Here is a 23,880-nt window from a genome sequence, read left to right as displayed (position 1 = left end):
ACCTAAAGAGTGGGATGCTGGTGTAAAAGTTATCCACATAGAGGTGATAACCCTTGTCCAGCAGTGAGTGCATCAAATCCCACACTATTTTCCCACTAACTCCTAGGATTGGGGGGCAGTCTGGGGGCTCAATCCTTGTGTCCCTTCCTTCATACACCCTAAATTTATAAGTGTATCCTGAACTGCTCTCACATAGCTTATACATTTTAATGCCATACCGTGCCCGCTTACTGGGCAAGTATTGGCGGAATTTTAGCCTCCCTTTGAAACTGATCAGAGACTCATCAATTGCAATGTTCTGATCAGGGATGTAGGACTCTGCAAATTTGGAACTAAAGTGGTCAATGACTGGCCTAACTTTGTATAAGCGGTCAAAATTTGGGGCATCTTGGGGCGGGCACTGGGAATTATCATTATAATGAATGAACGTTAGGATACTTTCAAACCGCTTCCTGGACATAGCCATTCGATAGATTGGAGTGTTGTGCAAGACGTCTGTACTCCAATACTGACGAATTTTAGGTTTTTTCACTATGCCCATATGCAGAATAAGACCCCAGAAAATCTTCATTTCTGCTGCATTTACTGGGGTCCAGTTCTGTGGCCTGGCATAGGAAGAGGTGGCATTTTGTTCCAAAAATTGTTCAGCGTACAAATTCGTTTGGGCCACCATAAGATCTACAAACTCATCAGAGAAAAAGATTTTGAAAAAGTCATTTTCTCTGAAGCCCTCAGTCTCAATTTGTATTCCTGACCGGGCAACAAAGTCAGGAAGCTGAGGCTCATAATTTTCTGGGGGTGGGGTCCACATGGGCTCTACAGGTGGGGCAACTAACTCAGCAATTGTTCTGGGGCGCCTCCTTTGGGGTTGCTCATCACTGGAGGAGGAGGAGGAAGAAGAGGAAAAATAAAGGAATGGGGCATTTTCCTCTTCTCCCTCGCTGGCGGTATCAGTGTCAGAGGCCAGTATGGCGTACGCCTCTTCTACTGAAAACCTTCTTTGGGATGATTGGGACATTTTTGTGTGTGTGTGGTGTTTTACTTGAGTATATAAAACTTTATTTCTTGAAACTTTATTTCTTGAAACTTTATTTCTTTGAAACTTTATTTCTTTGAAACTTTTTCAGTGTGGGGTGTGTGTTGTGCTTTAACACGTGTATTTTATGTAAAAAAAACAAAAAAAAACCCTTCCCTTCTATCAAAAATGGAGCTATATATAGATTGAAAAAAAACTGAGCCAAAAATCACAAATGTGACCAATAACGTATATTTTATTACTGGTCAATTTGCGGTGGCGAGTTTTACAAAAAAAAAAGCTTGTGCACAAACAAAATTCTCTTTTCTACCTACTAGAAAAAAAAACTGCCCCCAAAATCACAAATGTGACCAGTAACGTATATTTTATTACTGGTCAATTTGCGGTGGCGAGTTTTACAAAAAAAAAAAGCTTGTGCACAAACAAAATTCTCTTTTCTACCTACTAGAAAAAAAAACTGAGCCAAAAATCACAAATGTGACCAATAACGTATATTTTATTACTGGTCAATTTGCGGTGGCGAGTTTTACAAAAAAAAAAGCTTGTGCACAAACAAAATTCTCTTTTCTACCTACTAGAAAAAAAAACTGAGCCAAAAATCACAAATGTGACCAATAACGTATATTTTATTACTGGTCAATTTGCGGTGGCGAGTTTTACAAAAAAAAAAGCTTGTGCACAAACAAAATTCTCTTTTCTACCTACTAGAAAAAAAAACTGAGCCAAAAATCACAAATGTGACCAATAACGTATATTTTATTACTGGTCAATTTGCGGTGGCGAGTTTTACAAAAAAAAAAGCTTGTGCACAAACAAAATTCTCTTTTCTACCTACTAGAAAAAAAAACTGAGCCAAAAATCACAAATGTGACCAATAACGTATATTTTATTACTGGTCAATTTGCGGTGGCGAGTTTTACAAAAAAAAAAGCTTGTGCACAAACAAAATTCTCTTTTCTACCTACTAGAAAAAAAAACTGACCCAAAAATCACAAATGTGACCAATAACGTATATTTTATTACTGGACAATTTGCGGTGGCGAGTTTTACAAAAAAAAAAAAGCTTGTGCACAAACAAAAAAAAAAGAAAAGGAAAAAAAAAATGCAAAAATGCAAAAAAAACTAACAAAAAAAAAAAAATAAAATTTGGAGAAATTCCAAAAAGGGCTTTCTCAAAAAGGGGAGGGAAGTGAGTCTCTTTTCTGCACAGAATGCAGAGTTTAGGACCCAGAAGCTGGAGGAGCCAGACAGTCTCAGATGCCTCGGTCAGGAAAGGGTGGAGAGGAGATGGGAGGGGGGACGGGAGACGGAAGAGGGGAGAGATGGGCAGTAGAGGGCTGGCTGGGAGAGGACCTAGGACGTCTGGCAGAATCTGATCGAGGTATGACGCAGCGGTAACGCAGCAATCTCACGCACAGGGCTCACAGGGCAGCACGGGTTCTGCTCTGCTCGCAATTCCCAGAGGGAGTGATGTAAGCAGAGCAGTGCCCGAAGTTTACACTGCCCTGCACGCCATTGATTGGTCAATCTGCCATGATGCTGGCAGATTGACCAATTAAAACATCTGGAGGGGGTCGCACCACTGTACGCCCCCCAAACACTCGACAGGGATTGGTGCAAGGTGTAGCTCCAATCACTGTCACTTTTGTACCGATCTGTCGGCACAGATCATTGGATCTGTGCCGGCAAGCTGCAATTGGACATTGCGAAGCAATCATCCAATTGCAGCGATCCACGTGGCAGGGAGGGGGTTAAATCTTCCGATTCATGTAAAGAAAGTTGTCTGCTGTCATGGACAGCAGCAACCTTCTTACAGTTTCCGTGTCTTGAGACACGGAGGCTGTTTATAACCATGACGTATTATTACTTCATGGTGCGCGAAGTACCTCGCGTCCATGACGTAATAGTACGTCAAAGGTCGCTAAGGGGTTAAGAAAGTCTATTATTCTCCTACCTTTTAGATGTTTTCTCCACGCCGCCATTCGGTAGAAATTCCAGTTTTAGTCTGTATGCAAATGAGTTCTCTCACAGCACTGGAGGCGGAACCCGGCGCTCAAACAGAACTGGGGGCGTCCACAATGCTGCGAGAGAACTCTCCAGCGCCGCCTCTATCTTCTTTAGGAACGGCCTTTCTGCGCGTCTTCCTATAGAGCTGGATTCAAACTTCTAAGCCTCGGATAGAGCTGACTGCGCATGCCCACAGGCCACAAGAAAATGGCCGCTTACTTACTGTGTAAGTGGCCATTTTTCTTGTGGCCGCGAGCATGCGCAGCCTGCTCTGTCCAAGGCTTAGAAGTTTGAACCCAGCTCCGGAAAAAAAACACGCAGAGAGGCCGTTCCTGAAGAAGATGGAGGCGGCACTGGAGAGTTCTCTCGCAGCATCGGGGATGCCCCCAGTGCTGTTTGAGCGCCGGATTCCGCCCCCAGTGCTGCGAGAGAACTCATTTGAATACAGACGAAAACCAGGATTTCTATCAAACGGCGGCATGGAGAAGACATCTAAAGGTAGGAGAAGAATAGCCTTCCTTAAGGCTATTCCTATGGGTGATCGAGAAAAAAAATGTGATTTTAATTATAGAATCCCCTTAAGAAAAAAAGGATATTCCAACTCACCGGGCACTACAAAGTGCACTGTGGCACGAGGATTCCAGCTCAGACTGACTGGTCGGCACAAGATTGGTTTAGTGTAGATGGAAGGACTGGGGGAAACTTCCGGGGGTTCTGCAGGAGGGCTCTCATCACTGTCCCCACCAGCCCCACGATGCAGCAGGAGATACACATACTCTGCCAGTCTGACTTTTTTACGCCCTCGTTCCTCCAGCTCTAGTTCTATGAGGTATCTGTTGCCCCTTGCAGAGTCGCGACGCTTCTCTACATTGATTATACGAAGTAAAGTGTAAATGCTAAAAAGAGGAAGAAATGAGAAAATAAATAGAAAATAAGACATTTTACGTGAAAATAAGAAACTGGTACATATCTGAAAGTAAGGACATACCATGGGAGTATAAAGGAATGTAAAAACAACAGTTTTCTCACCCTCCATTCTTCTCATTGAGTTTTTCCATGTACTGAGCCACCACATCCACAGTTTCTGCTTCAGAAAGCTGCAGGTTACCACTCACGTTGCAGCGAAGATCGTTCCAGTCCGACCTTAACATCTCAAAGTCTACGTTTCCTACGCTAAATGTGCGTTGCCAATTAATGGCGTCCTCTGGCCAGGTTTGGCGAGGCTCTGCGTCCTCGTAGCTGTAGTCCTGTAATTCTTCTGCTGGGGCTTCAGAAGACAAGCTGAGTGATGGAGGGCCACCAGGAAGACTAGGTGAGGTAGGGAGGGGTATTCCAGGGACTTCAGTTTGGCCTTCCCAACTGAAAAGCCCAAGTTCTGAGGTATCAGGTGGAGTCCAGGGTCTGGATCGTCTTCCCCCGTGTGACATTTTTGGGGATGTGGGGAGATGATAGTGCTCGTGAACTCTGGAGGTCCTTCGTGGTTTAGGTTTAGGCAACAACATCCCAGGGAAGACTTGACCTCGAGACTTTTTGACTCCAGAGAGGAGCCGTGTCACATATACTTTATCCGATTCTTGTTTATTAGAGTTCTTTGTGTTTAGTTTTACATTCTCTGCCTTTGTGGTGACCTCTAGTTTGCCTTCTTCACTAGGCCTTAATTCTATATTGTCCTGCTTTTCTGTACCCTCTTCTAATTTCCCTCGTTTATTCCGCGACTCGGACTTCTCACCTCGCCTCCGAGTCTCCAACCTCCCTTTCATTCTTGATTTAATGTCCGAATTCTTTCCCTTTGTCCTATGATCAATAAAATTTCCTTCTCTAGCTTTTAAAGCAGATTTTCCTCCAGTGGGTTCTGGATCATCTCCAATTCCTTGTCCACCTATCAATGGCATTAAGTGTTTTCTACTTCCTCGGCGAGCAGAAGGTGGGCTTTCCCTTGGTGCCCACAAGAGAGATCTGAGCGAGGACCTGCTGCTGGAATTTATTCCTGGCATAGATTCTGGTGATTCATTGTAATGAACATTGGTGTGCTGAGGAACCACCGGGGCAGGAGACAAGACATTGGTCATCACCTCTTCCTTAACATTTTTCTTCGGTGACATACCGGGCAACAGCGAGTCGTCCTCATCGTCATCTTCATCCATGAAATCTAAGAAAAAGGAAAGTTAAAAACTGAGGCCAGATTCAACGATGAGAATCTCTAAAATATATTTTACATTTTGTAAACAGAAAGGCCCAAAGAACTCCTTAATACCTCTTTATTATAGTATAAAAATCAGTGGCATAACCAGGAATTACGGGGACCCATAGCGAACTTTTGACATGCCCCCCCAACCCAAACGACCTATTGACCACTCCCCCACAAACCGACCCCCCCAACATTCCTGAATTATTATACCCCATAGTGGCCCCTGCACACAGTATTATGCCCCATAGTGGCCCCTGCACACAGTATTATCCCCATAGTGGCCCCAGCACACAGTATTATGCCCCATATTGACCCCAGTACACTGTATTATCCCCCATAGTGGCCCCTGCACACAGTATTATCCCCCATAGTGGCCCCTGCACACAGTATTATGTACCATAGTGGCCCCTGCACACAGTATTATCCCCCATAGTGGCCCCTGCACACAGTATAATGCCCCATAGTGGCTCCTGCACACAGTATTATCCCTCATAGTGGCCTCTGCACACAGTATTATGCCCCATAGTGACCCCTGCACACAGTATTATGCCCCATAGTGACCCCTGCACACAGTATTATGCCCCATAGTGGCCCCTGCACACAGTATTATCCCCCATAGTGGCCCCTGCACACAGTATTATGTACCATAGTGGCCCCTGCACACAGTATTATCCCCCATAGTGGCCCCTGCACACAGTATTATGTACCATAGTGGCCCCTGCACACAGTATTATCCCCCATAGTGGCCCCTGCACACAGTATAATGCCCCATAGTGGCTCCTGCACACAGTATTATCCCTCATAGTGGCCTCTGCACACAGTATTATGCCCCATAATGACCCCTGCACACAGTATTATCCCCCATAGTGGCCCCTGCACACAGTATTATCCCCCATAGTGGCCCCTGCACACAGTATTATGCCCCATAGTGGCCCCTGCACACAGTATTATGCCCCATAGTGGCCTCTGCACACAGTATTATGCCCCATAGTGACCCCTGCACACAGTATTATGCCCCATAGTGGCCCCTGCACACAGTATTATGCCCCATAGTGGCCCCTGCACACAGTATTATGCCCCATAGTGGCCTCTGCACACAGTATTATGCCCCATAGTGGCCCCTGCACACAGTATTATCCCCCATAGTGGCCCCTGCACACAGTATTATGCCCCATAGTGGCCCCTGCACACAGTATTATGCCCCATAGTGGCCTCTGCACACAGTATTATGCTCCATAGTGGCCTCTGCACACAGTATTATGCCCCATAGTGGCCCCTGCACACAGTATTATGCCCCATAGTGATCCCTGCACACAGTATTATGCCCCATAATGACCCCTGCACACAGTATTATGCCCCATAGAGGCCCCTGCACACACATACATACACAGACCCACACAGTTTGGAGAGAGGAGTCATTTTTTCCAACCTCCAACAGAAACACAGATGACAGCTCCTCTGTTCCTTGTGAGCAGACATGGTATTAGGTGCAGAGGATCACTGCGCCCCAATCATTAACCAAATATAACTGCGCCCCAGGAGGCTGCTTTCCCTGAAATCTGGGATGGACAGAAGGGGGGCCGAGGGGGATTCACTGCTTTACAAGGTGGTAACGGGCAGCACAACTAGCAACCCATCCCCCAATCTTTGCATAGGAAGACTTCCTATCTGCCTAGACATCTGTTCCTGCTGGAGATAATTTGATTTTGATGGAATTTTTCAATGATTCATTTCACTGATTAAAAAGCAAAATCTGAATTAAAAAGGATAAAACAATCTGCTCTCTGTAACATAATGAATAGCAAGGGATGTGCAATGCGCTTTACCTATTGTGCACGGTAATGGGAAAGCTTTTCATCCCTATACCTATGACTAGTGGTCAGCAGAGACAAGACTTCTTGTATGTGCTGCATTTAAAGGGAAATTTTCTAAATCTCTTATATGCAACTTGGCTGTCAAACTGCAATCTTGTTGCCAGGAAAATATATTTTAAAGGATAAGACGTTATGCAGCGAAACACAAAAAAAAAAAGAAAAAAAAAAAAAAAAGCGTAAACCAGCCCTTACCTATAAGGGAAACACTAGCATTTCAGCTTTAGCTCCCAGGATCATCTGCCACTGAATGAGGTGAAACAGACAGTGGCAAGAACAGTGCACCAAGGAGATAAGGTCCCTCCCTCAGTGCACCAAGGCGATAAGGTCCCTCCCTCACTGCACCAAGGAGATAAGGTCCCTCCCCCAATGCATCAAAGAGATAAGGTCTCTCCCGCCCTAGTAGACTAAGGAGATAAAGTCCCTCCCCCCAGTGCACCTAGGAGATAAGGTCCCTCCCCCAGTGGACCAAGGATATAAGGTCCCTCCCCCAGTGGACCAAGGATATAAGGTCCCTCCCCCCAGTGGACCAAGGAGATAAGGTCCCTCCCCCCAGTGGACCAAGGAGATAAGGTCCCTCCCCCCTGTGCACCCAGGAGATAAGGTCCCTCCCCCCAGTGGACCAAGGAGATAAGGTCCCTCCCCCCAGTGGACCAAGGCGATAAGGTCCCTCCCCCCAGTGGACCAAGGAGATAAGGTCCCTCCCCCCAGTGCACCCAGGAGATAAGGTCCCTCCCCCCAAGGAGATAAGGTCCCTCCCCCCAGTGCACCCAGGAGATAAGGTCCCTCCCCCCAGTGGACCAAGGAGATAAGGTCCCTCCCCCCAGTGGACCAAGGAGATAAGGTCCCTCCCCCCAGTGGACCAAGGAGATAAGGTCCCTCCCCCCAGTGCACCCAGGAGATAAGGTCCCTCCCCCCAAGGAGATAAGGTCTCTCCCCCCAGTGGACCAAGGAGATGAGGTCCCGCCCCCCAGTGCACCAGCTGCCTCATTTGCATGACACTTCAAAGTTATTTTTCTCTAAATTTACAAAAGTGACATCCATAACACAGGTAACATGCTGAGAGTATACGCTCTGTAACATGGTAGTGACTGCTGCTTGGGGAGCTGGTAGCCTGTCTGTAATACTGGTAGTCTGCGACCTTCCTACTCTTAGTTTTCGAGTGTGTTAACGCTTTAAATATATCTTTCGGATGTCCATATGAAAAGCGCTTCTGTCTGATGACACAATGGCCTTATATATAGCAATAACCTCAGCGACATCTGACAACCCTCAGCTACAAATGACTTTTACAGTTGTGGGAAGAAATTGCAGAAACAGGCCGTGAGTCATGTCCGTGAAGAGTGGAAAGTAAGGTATATATGTAATAGGAAGGCTGTACATACGCTGCCGATTGAAGAAGAGGAATGGCATTTGGGGAGAATCATCGTCATCCATCTTCATGTACTTGTAGAAGCCAAACCTTAGGGAAGAAAACATAAAATAAAGGCTATGTCACCTCCAAGACTATGGTGACAGTGAATATAAAGGAAGCAGGATTGTGGCAATGAGGGCTACGGGTATTTTAGGCAAGGTGGAAAGAACACGTCTTATATCAGAGCTACGAGACAGATCAGTGCAAACAACTCACTTCTCCAAGTACACCGGGGATTCTCGGTAGAAGCATTTGTTTTCTGTTTCCATGTGGGTAAGACGTGTAAAATCATTTGGGTAGACGAAGGTAAGGTAAACCTAAAAATAAAAAAAAAAAAAGGAAACATATAGCAATGGCGTGTGATAAGAGACAAGGCGGAGTGAGGTAAGAGATAGCCAGTATGTACTTACAAACTGCAGGCCTTGGTATCGGGCAATAGGGAAATCCTTCACCACGTAGGTGGGGTTGTAAGCACAGGGGACCAGCACATTCTCCACTCGGGATTGTTCAATCATGGGGGCTGCGGGGAGATGTTAGGGGTTACGTTCTGCATAGGTATGCTGAATGGACGAGACCGCTCTCTTCTGTGTAGTGGCTGAACTGCAGTACCTGGTCTGACCACTTCACATTCATAGCGCTGTCTGCTTCCTGCTCCATTCTCTGTTTATCAACTGCGGAGTACCGGGTGTTGGACTCTCACTAATCTGATATTCGTTACCTATTCTTGGGATAGGTCATCAATATTTTAACCCCTTTTATTAAATCAACCCATCTCTACGGGGTGAGTAACTCCCATTGCATAGGGTGTCGCATACCCTAGATCAGTGATGGCGACCCTATGGCACGGGTGCCAGAGGTGGCACTCGGAGCCCTCTCTTTGGGCACCCATTCATGGAACAGATTATACTGTGTGGGGGCCACTGTGGAGCAGATTGTACTGTGTGGGGGCCACTGTGGAGCAGATTGTACTGTGTGGGGGCCACTGTGGAGCAGATTGTACTGTGTGGGGGCCACTGTGGAGCAGATTGTACTGTGTGGGGGCCACTGTGGAGCAGATTGTACTGTGTGGGGGCCACTGTGGAACAGATTGTACTGTGTGGGGGCCACTGTGGAACAGATTGTACTGTGTTGGGGCCACTGTGGAACAGATTGTACTGTGTGGGGGCCACTGTGCAGCAGATTATACTGTGTGGGGGTCACTGTGGAGCAGATTATACTGTGTGGGGGCCACTGTGGAGCAGATTATACTGTGTGGGGACCACTGTGCAACAGATTGTACTGTGTGGGGGCCACTGTGGATTAGATTCTACTGTGTGGGCATCACTGTGGAGCAGATTGTACTGTGTGGGCATCACTGTGAAGCAGATTGGACTGTGTGGGGGGTCACAGTGGAGCATAAAGCCCCATTTGTATGACCATATTTTGCAGGTCTGTAACTGTGTGCAATTGTGAATCCGCACATTATTAAGGTTAAATTGCCGTGTTGGCACTTTGTGATAAATTACATCTGCCTTTGTATAAGACATCAAAGCTGTTGTCTCCAAAAGTGACCTTTGCAACAAGGATACGTTGTTTGAGAAAATTAGGTGTAGCCATTATCCTTGTCAAAAACCTCCCTACACAACATGACCCTTTCCAAAAAGTGCTGGAAGCTTCAGAACGTGTAACACCACACCCTATTAACAAGGGGAGCGTAATCTCCAACTGTTCATGAATTCACACATTTCCAGGAGGAATAGCAGAGGCTTTGACACAATGCAGACTTGCAGAAAAGAAACTTCAAAACCGATTTAATTGGGAATGCAAGTTTTTACTAAACCAGAGACATCAGGAGAATGCTGTAGATCTGCACTGGATTTGCACTTCAAGGTAATACGATTGAATGTTTGATGAATCCACAGATTTCAGAACACTTTTATGCACCCGGAGATGTCAGTAAAAAAACAGAATATTATGCAAAACTTACTCATATAGAAAGTGTCTCGAGGATCTTGTCTCAAGATGTCAACGGTGGGTTCCTCTCTGGTTAAGCGATGGTCAATCACGCCAGACAGTGTGAGGGGGATGTGAGAGACCTCATTCATTTTATAAGCTGTCTCATCTGGGGGGACAAAAATATCCTTACTGAGAGATTTTCTAAGTTTATCCTAAAGCGTCGGTAACATTAGGTAAGTACACACTGCAGTCCTACCCGTATATAAAGATAAGTACTGAGCGTCCACAATCTCAAACTTCATCCCTGGGAGAGAAAGGCGCCACTAGAAATATAGACATAAAACATCAAGAGGGTCATTCTGGGAAGTGAAATTATTACATGTGTAAAAATATTCAGCTCAACTCCCCGCACACCATATTACTCAGGGTGGTCGGGACATACATTTACTAGTTACCACCTTGACAATAGGATTGTAGCAAGAGATACCCACATATAGGGGTCTAATGGGTGCTAAAAGTTAAAAGGTACGATGGGAATTGAGCTTAAAGGGAACCTGTCAGGGAGATTTGGGGCACTAAACCGCCTTTATTTCTTCATGGACCGGGGTTTAGTGTCCCAAATAACCCTGATATAACATAATCCTCAACAACATTAAAAAAAAACAAAAAAAACAAAACAAAACAAAAAAAAACTAAAGAAGAGCCCAAAGAATCTGCGCCTGCGCAGCTCTTTAGTGAAGCCGGAGATGGACACCCTAGCTTCTCTGCGCATGCGCATAAGTGAGTATAAAGGTAAAGAGTGGTATAAAATAAAGTCGTCCTACTCATCTCTACCAATAACCTGTTACTCCGATTCCAAGTTACTCCCCAGTTCTCTGCTCTCCGATCCTGATCCACACACAGGAAATGCCCTCTCAGCCAATCACTGGCTGCACACATGGTTGAGTGCCATTTTCTGTGTTGTAAAAGGAAGCGGGAAGCAAATGACGGGGACCCATGAGAGAATCAGAAAGGGCGCGGCAGAGTATCATGAAGGGGGGGGGATTACTTTTTCTGTTTCATGCCATTCTGAGCCTTTCAAAAATTAACTTGCACAGCCAGAGCACCCCTTTAATTTAAAGAGGACTTTCATCAGATTGGGCACAGGCAGTTCTATACACTACTGGAAAGCTGACAGTGCGCTGAATTCAGCACACGATCGGCTTTCCCGATCTGTGCCCCGGGTAAAGCGCTATCGGTCCCGGTACCGTAGCGCTTTACAGTCAGAAGGGCGTTTCTGACAGTTAGCCAGGGACGCTCTTCTGCCCAGCAGCGCCTATCGCGCTGTACTCTAAGACTGGGGAGGAACCCCCCCCCCCCCTCTCCTGATAATACTCGTCTATGGAGGTCGCACTGTACAACGCGATAGGCGCTGCTGGGCAGAAGAGCGTCCCTGGCTAACTGTCAGAAACGCCCTTCTGACTGTAAAGCGCTACGGTACCGGGACCGATAGCGCTTTACCCGGGGCACAGATCGGGAAAGCCGATCGTGTGCTGAATTCAGCGCACTGTCAGCTTTCCAGCAGTATATAGAACTGCCTGTACCCAATCTGATGAAAGGTCCTTTAAGGACCAGAAGCCATCTATTACACAAGAGAAACATTTATAAAACCTTCACTTTGGAAGGGGCTTAAAAACGTCCTCATCTTATCATGAGTGTGGATTATAATACTTACCGCCACTTCTACATGGTCAGAGCCTCGATCATCCTGCTTGTGAAGAAGTTCAAAGTAATATCGCCGAGAACTCATCAATCTAATAAAAAAAAAAAAAAAAAAAAAAAAAACATCCGAGAGGTAAGCGATACATAACCTACCCTATACACCATGATACTGGACAATACTATTATGAAAGGTCATCAATATTAGATTGGTGGGGGTCAGTCACCCAACAACCCAATAAACAGCACAGTGCCTTACACTCACTAGTGGCCGTGAATAGTACTGCAGCACATTTAAAAAAGGGAACAGAGTTACAGTACCACTCACAGCCACTAGACAGTGCTCTTTCAGGACCTGTTCCGGTGCAGGTAGGTGCTGGATCCCCCCCATCATATGGATCGGTCATCAATATTAAATTCCCTGAAATCCCCTTTAACCTTCATGCACGTGACTGAGTGGTGGTCCGATGCTCTGTTCCATTCCAAGGATTATGGAGCAGGTCTTACCCAGGTCCGTGAAAACTGATCAGAACCGCCCATTGGTATCAATGGAAGATGAAAGACACCAAGATGTCATCCACATGTCTTCCATTAACAAAAAAAAAAAAAAATTTGCAACCCCTTCGGGCTGAACAATGTGCTATGTGCACGAGGCCGTAAGCATCTACTTAATCTATATGGGTTTAGTTTTCCCACTTTCTTCCTTACATACTTTTTTTTTCCCTATCAGTATGTCTTTGTAGAACGGGAGGAAATCCACACAAACACGGGGAGAACATACAAACTCCTTGCAGATGTTGTTCCTGGCGGGATTCGAACCCAGGACTCCATGGCTGCAGTGCTAACCACTGAGCCACCCTGTTGCCCCTCCTTACAGCATATTCTATCAGTATATATCAGTATATTCTAATCTTTCTGCCTTTCTTTCCCTCATGGGTAGACACCGATCTGAGCAAGCGCGTTCCCCAGGACGTCTTCTAGTCTATAGCAAGACAATAAATCTTTATTATGAAGTAATTACCGAAACACATAAAAACCTGCAAGACGGAATATAATAAAGCCAATAAATTCTCTTGATTAGAAAAGGTTATCGAGTTGTGGATTAACCCCTTCAACAGTGAAAATCTTCCTCTACTCTTTTCCATCCTAGAAACAATCGGCCCCTCTGACTATGGAATGGAGGGGTAGAGATACGGGTGGGATTGGAATTTACGTAAGACGACAAGTTCTTCACATTGGTCGGTCGCTGTTTGACATCTTTTGACAAAGAGCCTTTCCATAGCTTTGTATCGAAGCAACAACAGTTTGGGGCCAAGTATTTTCTAAGCCCCGGTGGAGCCGAAGCCGACTATATATATCTATCTATTAGCTAAAGCTCAGGTCTATAGAGGCTAATGAAGAGAAACCCCTATGTGCCAGAGCGGTGAGCCACACACACAAGTTGGGGTCATGGATGTATAATACTACATTGCTTAGAAGATGGCAACGGCTGAACGGTTTTGAATGAACTTCAGCACATAGATAGTTTGTAACCTGTTATGAATTTATGTTCACATACTATATTACACTGCTCTTGGCAGCAGGCTTATAAAGTCAGGTCTGTTACCTCCCTATGTAAACACTCATCTAAACCTCAGTCCATTGTGCACATGCATTTGCATATTATCTGATCTGCTCCAGGCAGTGCTGACACACTGGATGAAAAAACACCTTTAGGCTAAAGCCCCACTTTGTGGAAATGCAGCTTTTTTTGTTACAGATTTTGTTGCGGTTTTTTGAGCCAAAGCCAGGAGTGGTTTGAGCAGAATTGAGAAGTATAAGAACTTCCTATATATTTCCCATTCCTTTAGTAGCCATTACTGGCTTTGGCTCAAAAAACCGCAGCAAAATCTGCAACAAAAGAAAGCTGCGTTTCCGCAATGTGGGGCCTTAGCCTTAATCCATATTTGCAGTTTGCCAATTTTAACATGCCTGGAAAAAGAAAACCTAATTTGTCCCAAAATTGTAAAACAACGAGAGCTATGAAGGTAGCCAGAAGTCACAGGGTTCTCCTCAAGCGGAGCTCAGGGGAGAACATCAACGCCAACAACGCACTCATTATATGGCGTCCCAGTGAGCTGCTGAGATGCCGGAAAAATCACGGGCACGGTGCAAGGAACAAGTTCAGTGGCAGGTCAGCTTGAGAGCTACTGAAATGCCGAAGTAGGCGGATCATCCAAGCCAACAACACGCTCATTATATGGCATCCCAGTGAGTTTCTGAGATGCTGGAACAATTACGGGCACGGCGTGAGGAACAAGTTCAGCAGCAGGACAGCTTGAGAGCTGCTAAAACTCGAGAGCAGGTGAACCATCGATGGCAGCAATTTGTTGAATAAAGGCGGATCATTGACGCCAACGACACGCAAATGAAGTTGCGGGCAGGGGCTAATATATACATGTACACATCTAAGCTCTATGACACTTCCTACACCGACTTCAATCCTCCATTCTCCTTACACTTGTCACGACGTCACAAAGTTTACGATGGAATTTGCTACGCAATGACTTGGATGCTGATAAAAGACTTCACTACAACCCCGCTATTAAAAAGCCAAAAATAGTCTTCGTATCCTGCAGAAAATCACGAGCGTAGACACAAACATATGTTGATCATCAGCATATACATGGCCCCGGGAAGCCTGGATAGACTCTTTGAGCACTCGAAAATATATTTTACATGTGTCCCCCTCTGACACCATCTGTATGACTCACATAATAAGCCTAAGAGGATTTTCTGATTGAAAGTAATACCTAGACAAGGACAATGGAAACTGGCTGTAAGACATGGGAATATTAAGACGCGTCGGGAGGAGGTCAGGCAAGTCAGAGACGCTGCATATTTTGCTGTGGTGTGACGGAGGGTGCAGACTGCTTGGCATAAAGACTCAGGTCTTATTAATCTTGGTATCGGATGGCCTGACCGCAGCAAGGGGACTGACAAAACAATGGACTTAGACCTCTGCAGCAACGCGCTCCATCTACATGAAGATGGTGGGAGAAAGGAGATGGACGTAATGACCGGTGAGAAGGATAGTCACCATGAGGACCTGAAACTAGAAGAAAGCACTTCAAAGCTGAGCACGACGGGTGACGTTTTGGAAGAGAACGACTCTCTAATAGTGAACAGTGATCCTAGAAACACTTTACAAAACGATACAGCTGGATTTAACCAATGTGTGAAGCAGGATTTATCTGACGGAACGAGTACGTCTTGTGACACAAACTCTCCAGAGTCCTCCAAAGAGGAAGACGCGGACAGCACTGATAGGGAACTAAGTGACTTAACACAGAGCGGAGAGTCATGGGAGCAAATGACATATGACAGCAATACAGAGGAAGAATACATCAAAATCAGCAGGAAGAGGAACTACAGCGACTTGTCCACGTTGAGAGCAGACTCGACAGATCCAGATGTGTCTACCGCCAACTTGGTCAACAGCGACTCCTTCATACTGGATGCAGAGGTGATCGAGCCCGAGGTGGACGCTGAGGGAAAATACCTGCTGTCCCGCAATTCTCTATCGTCTGACATAGAGTTCATGGAAACGAATGATATAGGGACGGAGGATTTTGGTCTGGTGCCCATGGACTCCCTACACGTCGCTCTGGTAAGCAACAACACACAGACGGTGAATGAAGCCGCAGCAGGATCTATGGCTTATCATTCCTTCAACTTTAGTATCATGGGGACTGACTGGCATATGGCTTCACTGCCGGTGAAATGTCTGGAAATGGGAGCAGTGAACGTTGCCTCTCTAACGCTGGGTACAGTCGGCATCAGCGTCCTCCCCATGGTGTCCCCTGGCACAATCGATATAAACCCTTTCACAAACGGCATGGGAATGGTGCCGACAGAACCCATCGACTGGGAGGCATGGAGCATGGACTCTATGTCCCTCGCCGCCACGTCTGCAGAATACGTCAATGTTGATTCCATAACCCCAGAAGGTGTTAGAGAGCGCTGGCATCCATTAGAGGATCGTCTATATGCCCTGGGGGAAGCCCTGACAGCGCTAGACAAGAAACTTGAAAAGTTCTCTCCACGTATTCAGGAGGCAGAAACGCTGCTCAACGAAGTGGAATTGTCATTCAGCCAGCATGCTACGCACATCTCTGACATTATGAAGGAAAACAATGCCTTAGCCGAGCGCGTCCTGCTGCTTGAGGAGCGCCTAAGTAGAGAAAAGCAGCAACCGCAGATCTGGGTGAAGAGGAGCGAAGATGAAACCTAGACACGGGCACGTACAGGATTACTAATATTATTAGACTACAACTTAGGGGGTAAACAATACATTGCAAATGCACAAACTTTTGTTGAACTGATTCTTATTGTAGAAGTGACACAATAAATAAAATGCAATAATTAGGTAATAAATTCACCGCCATTATAAGTGGTAACACTGAGTGCAACCAAGGGATGGGAAAGGGTCTTAAGTGCAACGGTAAATTCTAGTTCCCTTTCAGGATAGATATTTTTGTAGTCTGTGCAGTTAGAACAACCATTAGACTCCTCCCATGTGACATATTATGACCAATATATCCAAAGACAAAATGTAGGGTCTTAAAGCAGATCCTTCTGGTTGTTGTTGGGTGGCCAATTCACATTATGGTGGCCATACACTTTACGTAGATGTCGGCCATAATTTGGCCACCAGCTATTCCCCCTAATGCTTCCCCCATACACGTACACACTTGGTGAACGCTTTGTTTGTTCTTAATGGGGAGTAAGCTGCTTATCTCCTATGTAAACAAAGGAAATCCAACATGTCTGATCCTTCTTTCCCCGGCATCTGCCCTAGGGGGAAAGTTGGGACATCTCTATACACATCCAATGGAAAATTAGTAACTCGGATTTAGTTTATCCAACTGTGTGGGGACCCTAAAAATTTTGCAGCCGTAGCCTGACTTTTTTTTTTTTTTTTAGTAGTCGGCCACCAAAAACCCCAATCTATCTAAAGCTAGATTCACACTAGCGGAGTATAAAACTGGCGGAAACCCAGCGGGTGCCATAATAGTCTATGGGGTCCAGGGGTTTCCGTGTGTACTGTATATACTCGAGTATAAGCCGACCCGAATATAAGCCGAGGCCCCTAATTTTACCACAAAGAAACTTGGAAAACTTATTGACTCGAGTATAAGCCGAGGGGGGGAAATGCAGCAGCTACTGGAAAATTTCAAAAATTAAAATGGTCGGAGTTTTTGGGTGCAGTAGGTGCTGGGAAAAGGGAGGGGGTGTTTTGGTTGTCTGTCTGCCCCTTCCCTGAGCTTGAGGACTGAGTTCTTTTTCCCCCACTTGGAGTTCAGCCTGGCTGTATATAGGGGATCTGCAGTGCTCCTATTAACCCCTTCCCGACGGAACAGGAGCACTGCAGATACCCTATATTCAGTAGACCGGGCACTGTCAGACACAGGGATACCTAATGTGTTTGTGTTTCACAGTGATTTTCTACTTTTATATGTATTTTTTTTTTCTGCTTGACTCGAGTATAACCCGAGGGGGCCTTTTTTTAGCACAAAAACGGTGCTGAAAAATTCGGCTTATACTCGAGTATATACGGTAATTGCTTTTCAAGAACACAGGGTCTCTGTCTTGCGAGTCCCCATGCGAACATGAAGGACGGAAACCTAAGTGCTCTTGTGAATCTAGTGTAAGCTTATTTTAGAGGGGGGGGGTCTTGTGAATCAAATTATTTCAGCGCTCTGCTTAGCATCACTCCAACCTTCACAGCCCTGACTTGTAACATGGCGCACACGTAACAGGCTGTATGCATTAGACAAATTTCCTTTCTTTTTGACATTACCCCAGAAATAAAGAATATTCATACGTGAGCCTCACTATACAAACTGCGGCCCATTCGTTCACACGTTACATACAAGAGAATCTAGTGTCACAAAGAAAACCCCTTTTCAATAGACGCCTCTCTGTGGTTTGGCCTCACTAACCCCAGGCCATCAAGTCGTCATTGTTGGGTTGGGCCACATTTGGCCATAATAGGGTAAACGTAATATTACATCAGCTGTTCAAATACTAACTCATAGGCTGGGACCCACAGTTACGAGACCCCCCCTCCTCCTTTCGCAGTCTCAACAGACCATCCCTCTAGCTCAGACACTTATAAGATTACATCAAGTGCATGGAATTAGTAAATGGGCTGTGTGGTGTTAGACGTCCTCCTTCATTCACATCTTGGACATAAAAAAATTGGTGGCAGTAGGTTCGGAATAAGTTAAACAAATAGAACCGATCCCTCACAGATCCCCCCCAACACTTTATCTGATGCTTCCTGAGTTTTCGCTGGTTTCTGTTTCCTGTCCTTGACATGACCACAGGAAATCCCTATTCAGCCAATCACTGGATCATCCCATGACTGTCCGAGTGAATATTTCCGGACCTTTCCTTATTTGTCGAGCTGACGCTAGGAAGTCGAAACCAGAAGGGACCCGGACAGGATATAGAAATAATACTTTTTTTTTTTTTTTTCTTTCCCCCCAATCCAAGCCTGCTCACACAAATTTTATTTCAAGGGGTTATCCACAAATGTTATTTATCATCGCTCCATAGGATAAATACATGATAGGTGGTAGGGGGTCTCTGACTGCTGAGACTGGGGGTATTTATTTCCCATTGTGCATTCGGCCTAACTGCACTCAGACCGAATGTAGGAGCTTTGCTTGGTGGACTGTGCTCACCAAGTGACAGGGGGATGAAAACACACCCTGTTCTCAGGGTCAGTGGTGGTGGTGGTGGGGGGTCTCGCAGTGGCCAGACCCTCACCTATCCTATGAAGAGAGGATAAAAACGGTTCATGGCATAACCCCTTTAAATGGATCCCATCATTAAAAGTCATTTTTTTGTCCCTAACTCGTTGGAATAGCCTAAAGAAAGGCTATTCTTCTCCTACCTTTAGATGTCTTCTCTAGGCTGCCGTTCGGTATATAATCAGGTTTTAGTCGGTATGCAAATGAGTTCTCTCGCAGCACTGGGGGCGTCCCCAATGCTGCGAGAGAACTCTCCAGTGCTGCCTCCATCTTCTTCTGGTATGGGGTCTTCACGCGTCTTCTTCTGGGGTTGGCTTCAAACTTCTAGGCCTAGGGCAAAGCTGTCTGCGCATGTCTGCCGGCCACAAGAAAATGGCCGCTTACACAGTATTGTAAGCGCCCATCCTCTTGTGGCTGGCAGGCATGCGCAATCAGCTTTGCCCTAGGCCTAGAAGTTTGAAGCCACCGCCGGAAGAAGATGTGTGAAGACCCCGTTCCAGAAGATGGAGGTGTTGCTGGAGAGTTCTCTCGCAGCATTAGGGACGCCCCCAGTGCTGATTGAGCGCTGGGGCCCGCCCCCAGTTCTGCGAGAGAACTCATTTGCATATTGTCAAAAAACGGATTATATACCGAATGGCGGCCTGGAGAAGACATATAAAGGTAGGAGAATAATAGCCTTTCTTAAGGCTATTCCAACGTGTTAGGGACAAAAAAAATTTACTTTTAATGATAGGATCCCTTTAAGACACTCATGCTGGTAAGCAATGCCCAACACAACAGGCCATAGTATTACAGTATACAGCTATAAACGCAAATGACCAGGATTTCGCCTTACCTGAAAGGTTTAGAAACCTGAGAGCTAAATTTTGTAAATTCCCCCGGAGCGGTCCATTCAGAGCCAACCTACGAAAGAAAGAGTCATGTTAAGAATTTCTGAAAAGAGCGGACAAATGTTCTTTATATATGGCATTAGTAGGCCTATCCTCTCCATCACATCATATATACCCCTCATGGCAAACCGCTGCGTTCTCCTTCCCTGTATACAAGCGGCTTGCCAACAATACCACAGTAAGCAGAGCCGGCTGTAAAAAGTCGCAGCTTTATAAAATGTATTTCTTAATTAACGCTAATTGTGTCGCTCCAGAGAAAGTCGAAAGCGGAAAAAAAGCACAGCAAGACGGTGGTGAGAAATCCCATTTCATAAGAAATTCATGGCTTACTCTATAAAATTCAATCCCATCGACTCTCTGGATAAATCTCTGCCATGTAGAATACACCAATTACAGCGACATACACAATTTATTAAAAGAGCTCATTACGCCAGTGTTAAGCCAACGCGAGGAATTATCCATCTTTAATGAAAAATGCATCCGGGGTGCTCCCCATTAAAACTGAGCCAGCACATCATACCTGGTTCTGTGTTTACCGTTACGATTTCAGCCGTAACTCCATATACTTCTTTAGATTAGATGATCACCTTAGTAAACTAACAATGGACATCAGGGTATATATGGTTATTCCTACGAGAGACAGTGGGAGTCCTACTCTGCCCCATCCATACAGGATGAATGGCAGCCTTCTGTATAAACACATTAATATGCACATAATAGGCGTGCGGGGTAAGAAGGACTCTCATGGACTCTCTTAGGTGCCCTGTCAGGATTCAGGCTAATTCACACAAGCATAGATTTTTAACCTTATATATCACAGATCTCAGCTTCTCTCCTATCATATAACCCTATATATCACACAGCTCAGCTTCTCTCCTCTATCCTATACCCCTATATATCACAGAGCTCAGCTTCTCTCCTCTATCATATATCCCTATATATCACAGAGCTAAGCTTCTCTCCTCTATCATATATCCCTATATATCACAGAGCTCAGCTTCTCTCCTCTATCATATAACCTATATATCACACAGCTCAGCTTCTCTCCTCTATCATATAACCCTATATATCACAGAGCTCAGCTTCTCTCCTATCATATACCCCTATATATCACACAGCTCAGCTTCTCTCCTCTATCATATATCCCTATATATCACAGAGCTCAGCTTCTCTCCCTCCCCTCTGTCATATAACCCTATATATCACAGAGCTCAGCTTCTGTCCTCTATCCTATAATCCTATATATCACAGAGCTCAGCTTCTCTCCTCTATCCTATACCCCTATATATCACAGAGCTCAGCTTCTCTCCTCTATCATATAACCCTATATATCACAGAGCTCAGCTTCTCTCCTCTATCATATATCCCTATATATCACAGAGCTCAGCTTCTCTCCCTCCCCTCTGTCATATAACCCTATATATCACAGAGCTCAGCTTCTCTCCTCTATCCTATAACCCTATATATCACACAGCTCAGCTTCTCTCCTCTATCATATATCCCTATATATCACAGAGCTCAGCTTCTCTCCCTCTATTATATAACCCTATATATCACAGAGCTCAGCTTCTCTCCTCTATCATATAACCCTATATATCACATAGCTCAGCTTCTCTCCTCTATCATATATCCCTATATATCACAGAGCTCAGCTTCTCTCCCTCTATCCTATATATCAGAGAGCTTAGCTTCTCTCCTCTACCCTGTAACCCCATATATCACAGAGCTCAGCTTCTCTCCTCTATCATATAACCTATATATCACAGAGCTCAGCTTCTCTCCTCTATCATATATCCCTATATATCACAGAGCTCAGCTTCTCTCCTCTATCATATATCCCTATATATCACAGAGCTCAGCTTCTCTCCCTCTATCCTATATATCAGAGAGCTTAGCTTCTCTCCTCTACCCTATAACCCCATATATCACAGAGCTCAGCTTCTCTCCTCTATCATATAACCCTATATATCACAGAGCTCAGCTTCTCTCCTCGATCATATACCGTATTTTCCGGACTATAAGGCGCACATAAAAACCTACGATTTCCTCAGAAATCGTAAGTGCGGCTTATAGTCCGATGCGCCTTATATATGGATGGAAGCGGCGGCAAAGTCTGCGTGCCACTTCCATACATACATAAAAGGCACCGTAAGGGTGCATTCACACTACGGAGCAGGGCTGCCGGACACTTCCTATTCATTTCTATGGGAGCCGGCATGCGAGCGCTCCCCATAGATATGAATGGAAACAAGCAGTCCATTCATTTCTATGGGGAGCGCTCGCATGCCGGCTCCCATAGAAATGAATGGGAAGTGTCCGGCAGCCCTGCTGTCACGCCGGCCTGAAACAGAACGTGAAACTTACCGAGCGGTGCAGGGCGGGCGAGCGGTGCAGGGCGGGCATTCAGGCCTCCTCTTCCTCCGATGTCCTGACCACTTCTTCCGGCGCTCGCGAATTGATAATGGCCTGGGCGCATGCGCAATATCATAATGCTTCTACTACGGCTACTGCGCATGCGCCCAGGCCATTATCAGTTAGCAAGCGCCGGAGGAGGAGGACGGAACATCGGAGGAAGAGGAGGCCTGAATGCCCGCCCGCCCTGCACCGCTCGGTAAGTTTCACATTCTGTTTCAGGGTTTTATTTTAAAACGGGGGGGGGGGGGGGGGGGGGGGGGGGGGGGGGGGGGGGTGTAGTTTAATATAACTTTTACGGTTGGGCTCTATCAGCGGCTGGCACGCGGGGGGTTAAGCGGCCGCTGGCAAAGTCTGCCTGCCGCCACTTTCAATAACATATAATGCGCACCAGACTGCGGCTTATAGTCCGGTGCGCCTTATATATGAACCGAGACGGACTATAAGGCGCTCATGGGCAATGCGCCTTATAGTCCAGTGCGCCTTATAGTCCGTAAAATACGGTAACCCTATATATCAAAGAGCTCAGCTTCTCTCCTCTCCTTCTACCCCTGTGGCATGGATCGCCCCCTCATGGCCTGCACTTGGTATAACACATTGGAGTAAATACATTGATAAATGTGCCTTGTCAGTTTAGCCGTTTTCTTCCTTCACTTACAAGTACCACTATGTACACAGAACACCTAGTGAAGTATTCTAGTGATGACTGAGAGATATATGAAGGATAAAGAGCAGTCATTCTATCCCGTCACATATTTTTTGCATCTACACGACAGCTTGTATATAGCTATATATTGGCACCCGTCTTGGTTTGATAATATAGAACACGATCACTCACCCTCCCCACATAAGCGATCAGTTGGGCGCTGGACGGGCTTTCCTCTGTGCTCAGCCAAAACTCAGAGTTATCTTCTGAGGCCACAGCAAACTGAAAGTCCCCTGAAGAAGACAAAAGGAACGGCTGAGACACGAACTAGTGATGTGTACAAAACGCAATATGAAAGGGTTTGCGTGTCAGGTCACCGCCGGGATTACACAAGCAGGACTGGAAAAGAAAAAACATCCACCGACCAATTTACTAAAAAATAATCTTCAGTTCATAGTCAATCCCTGAGTGCTGCTGTGGATGCGAAGCCTGTATGTGTTTTCTGCAGAATCAATTGGAAAGTCCATTGAGAGATCATTAGAGAAAGCTTTACTTACCCCATACAGGACTGACGTGGCCGATATCTCCTGCAAGGACAACACACACACAAACAATGCCTTCCCCGTCGTGAATAAACTAATCATTTCCTGATTTCTAGCAGTATAAACACTTGGGCTTCATTCAGATTGCGTTTTTTATGTAAGAGGTGATTTGAGAGAGCAGAGCAGCTTAAAAGAGTTTGACCTATCCACAGGGTAGGACGTCAGTATCTGATCGGTGGAGGTCCAATACCTGGTCCAGCTGTATCCAGACATTGGAAACAGCTGAAATATGACGGTGCCCCCCCTATTACTTGGATTAGGGCATCAGTCGGATCAGTTGATCGCTGCAGGTTTTGGATATCGATGACCTATCACATGGTTGGGTTATCAGTACCCAAGGAGTAGAAAACAGAAATATGGAAATATTTCACACTAGCTTTT

At 45.7% G+C, this 23,880-nt stretch overlaps 1 protein-coding gene across 2 annotated transcripts in view; it reads right to left on the bottom strand.

Moving 5' to 3' along the window:
• B4GALNT4 (beta-1,4-N-acetyl-galactosaminyltransferase 4) overlaps window positions 1-23,880 on the bottom strand; it is a 53,099-nt gene that overhangs the window by 17,095 nt on the left and 12,124 nt on the right. For both annotated transcript variants that reach the window (XM_075281336.1, XM_075281335.1), the window contains exons 7-16: window positions 23,090-23,190; window positions 19,785-19,852; window positions 12,166-12,244; window positions 10,708-10,774; window positions 10,483-10,617; window positions 8,927-9,036; window positions 8,733-8,833; window positions 8,488-8,564; window positions 4,073-5,192; window positions 3,650-3,939 (exon numbers count right to left, since the gene is read on the bottom strand). In XM_075281336.1, coding sequence (XP_075137437.1) covers window positions 3,650-3,939; window positions 4,073-5,192; window positions 8,488-8,564; window positions 8,733-8,833; window positions 8,927-9,036; window positions 10,483-10,617; window positions 10,708-10,774; window positions 12,166-12,244; window positions 19,785-19,852; window positions 23,090-23,190 — 2,148 coding nt within the window. The remainder of the gene's footprint in view (window positions 1-3,649; window positions 3,940-4,072; window positions 5,193-8,487; window positions 8,565-8,732; window positions 8,834-8,926; window positions 9,037-10,482; window positions 10,618-10,707; window positions 10,775-12,165; window positions 12,245-19,784; window positions 19,853-23,089; window positions 23,191-23,880) is intronic.

This window comes from Leptodactylus fuscus, chromosome 7 (genome assembly GCF_031893055.1).
Source record: "Leptodactylus fuscus isolate aLepFus1 chromosome 7, aLepFus1.hap2, whole genome shotgun sequence".
Classification (NCBI taxonomy): Eukaryota; Metazoa; Chordata; class Amphibia; order Anura; family Leptodactylidae; genus Leptodactylus; species Leptodactylus fuscus.
The sequence above is the reverse complement of the archived record's forward strand: the minus strand, read 5'-3'. Positions and strand labels throughout refer to the sequence as shown.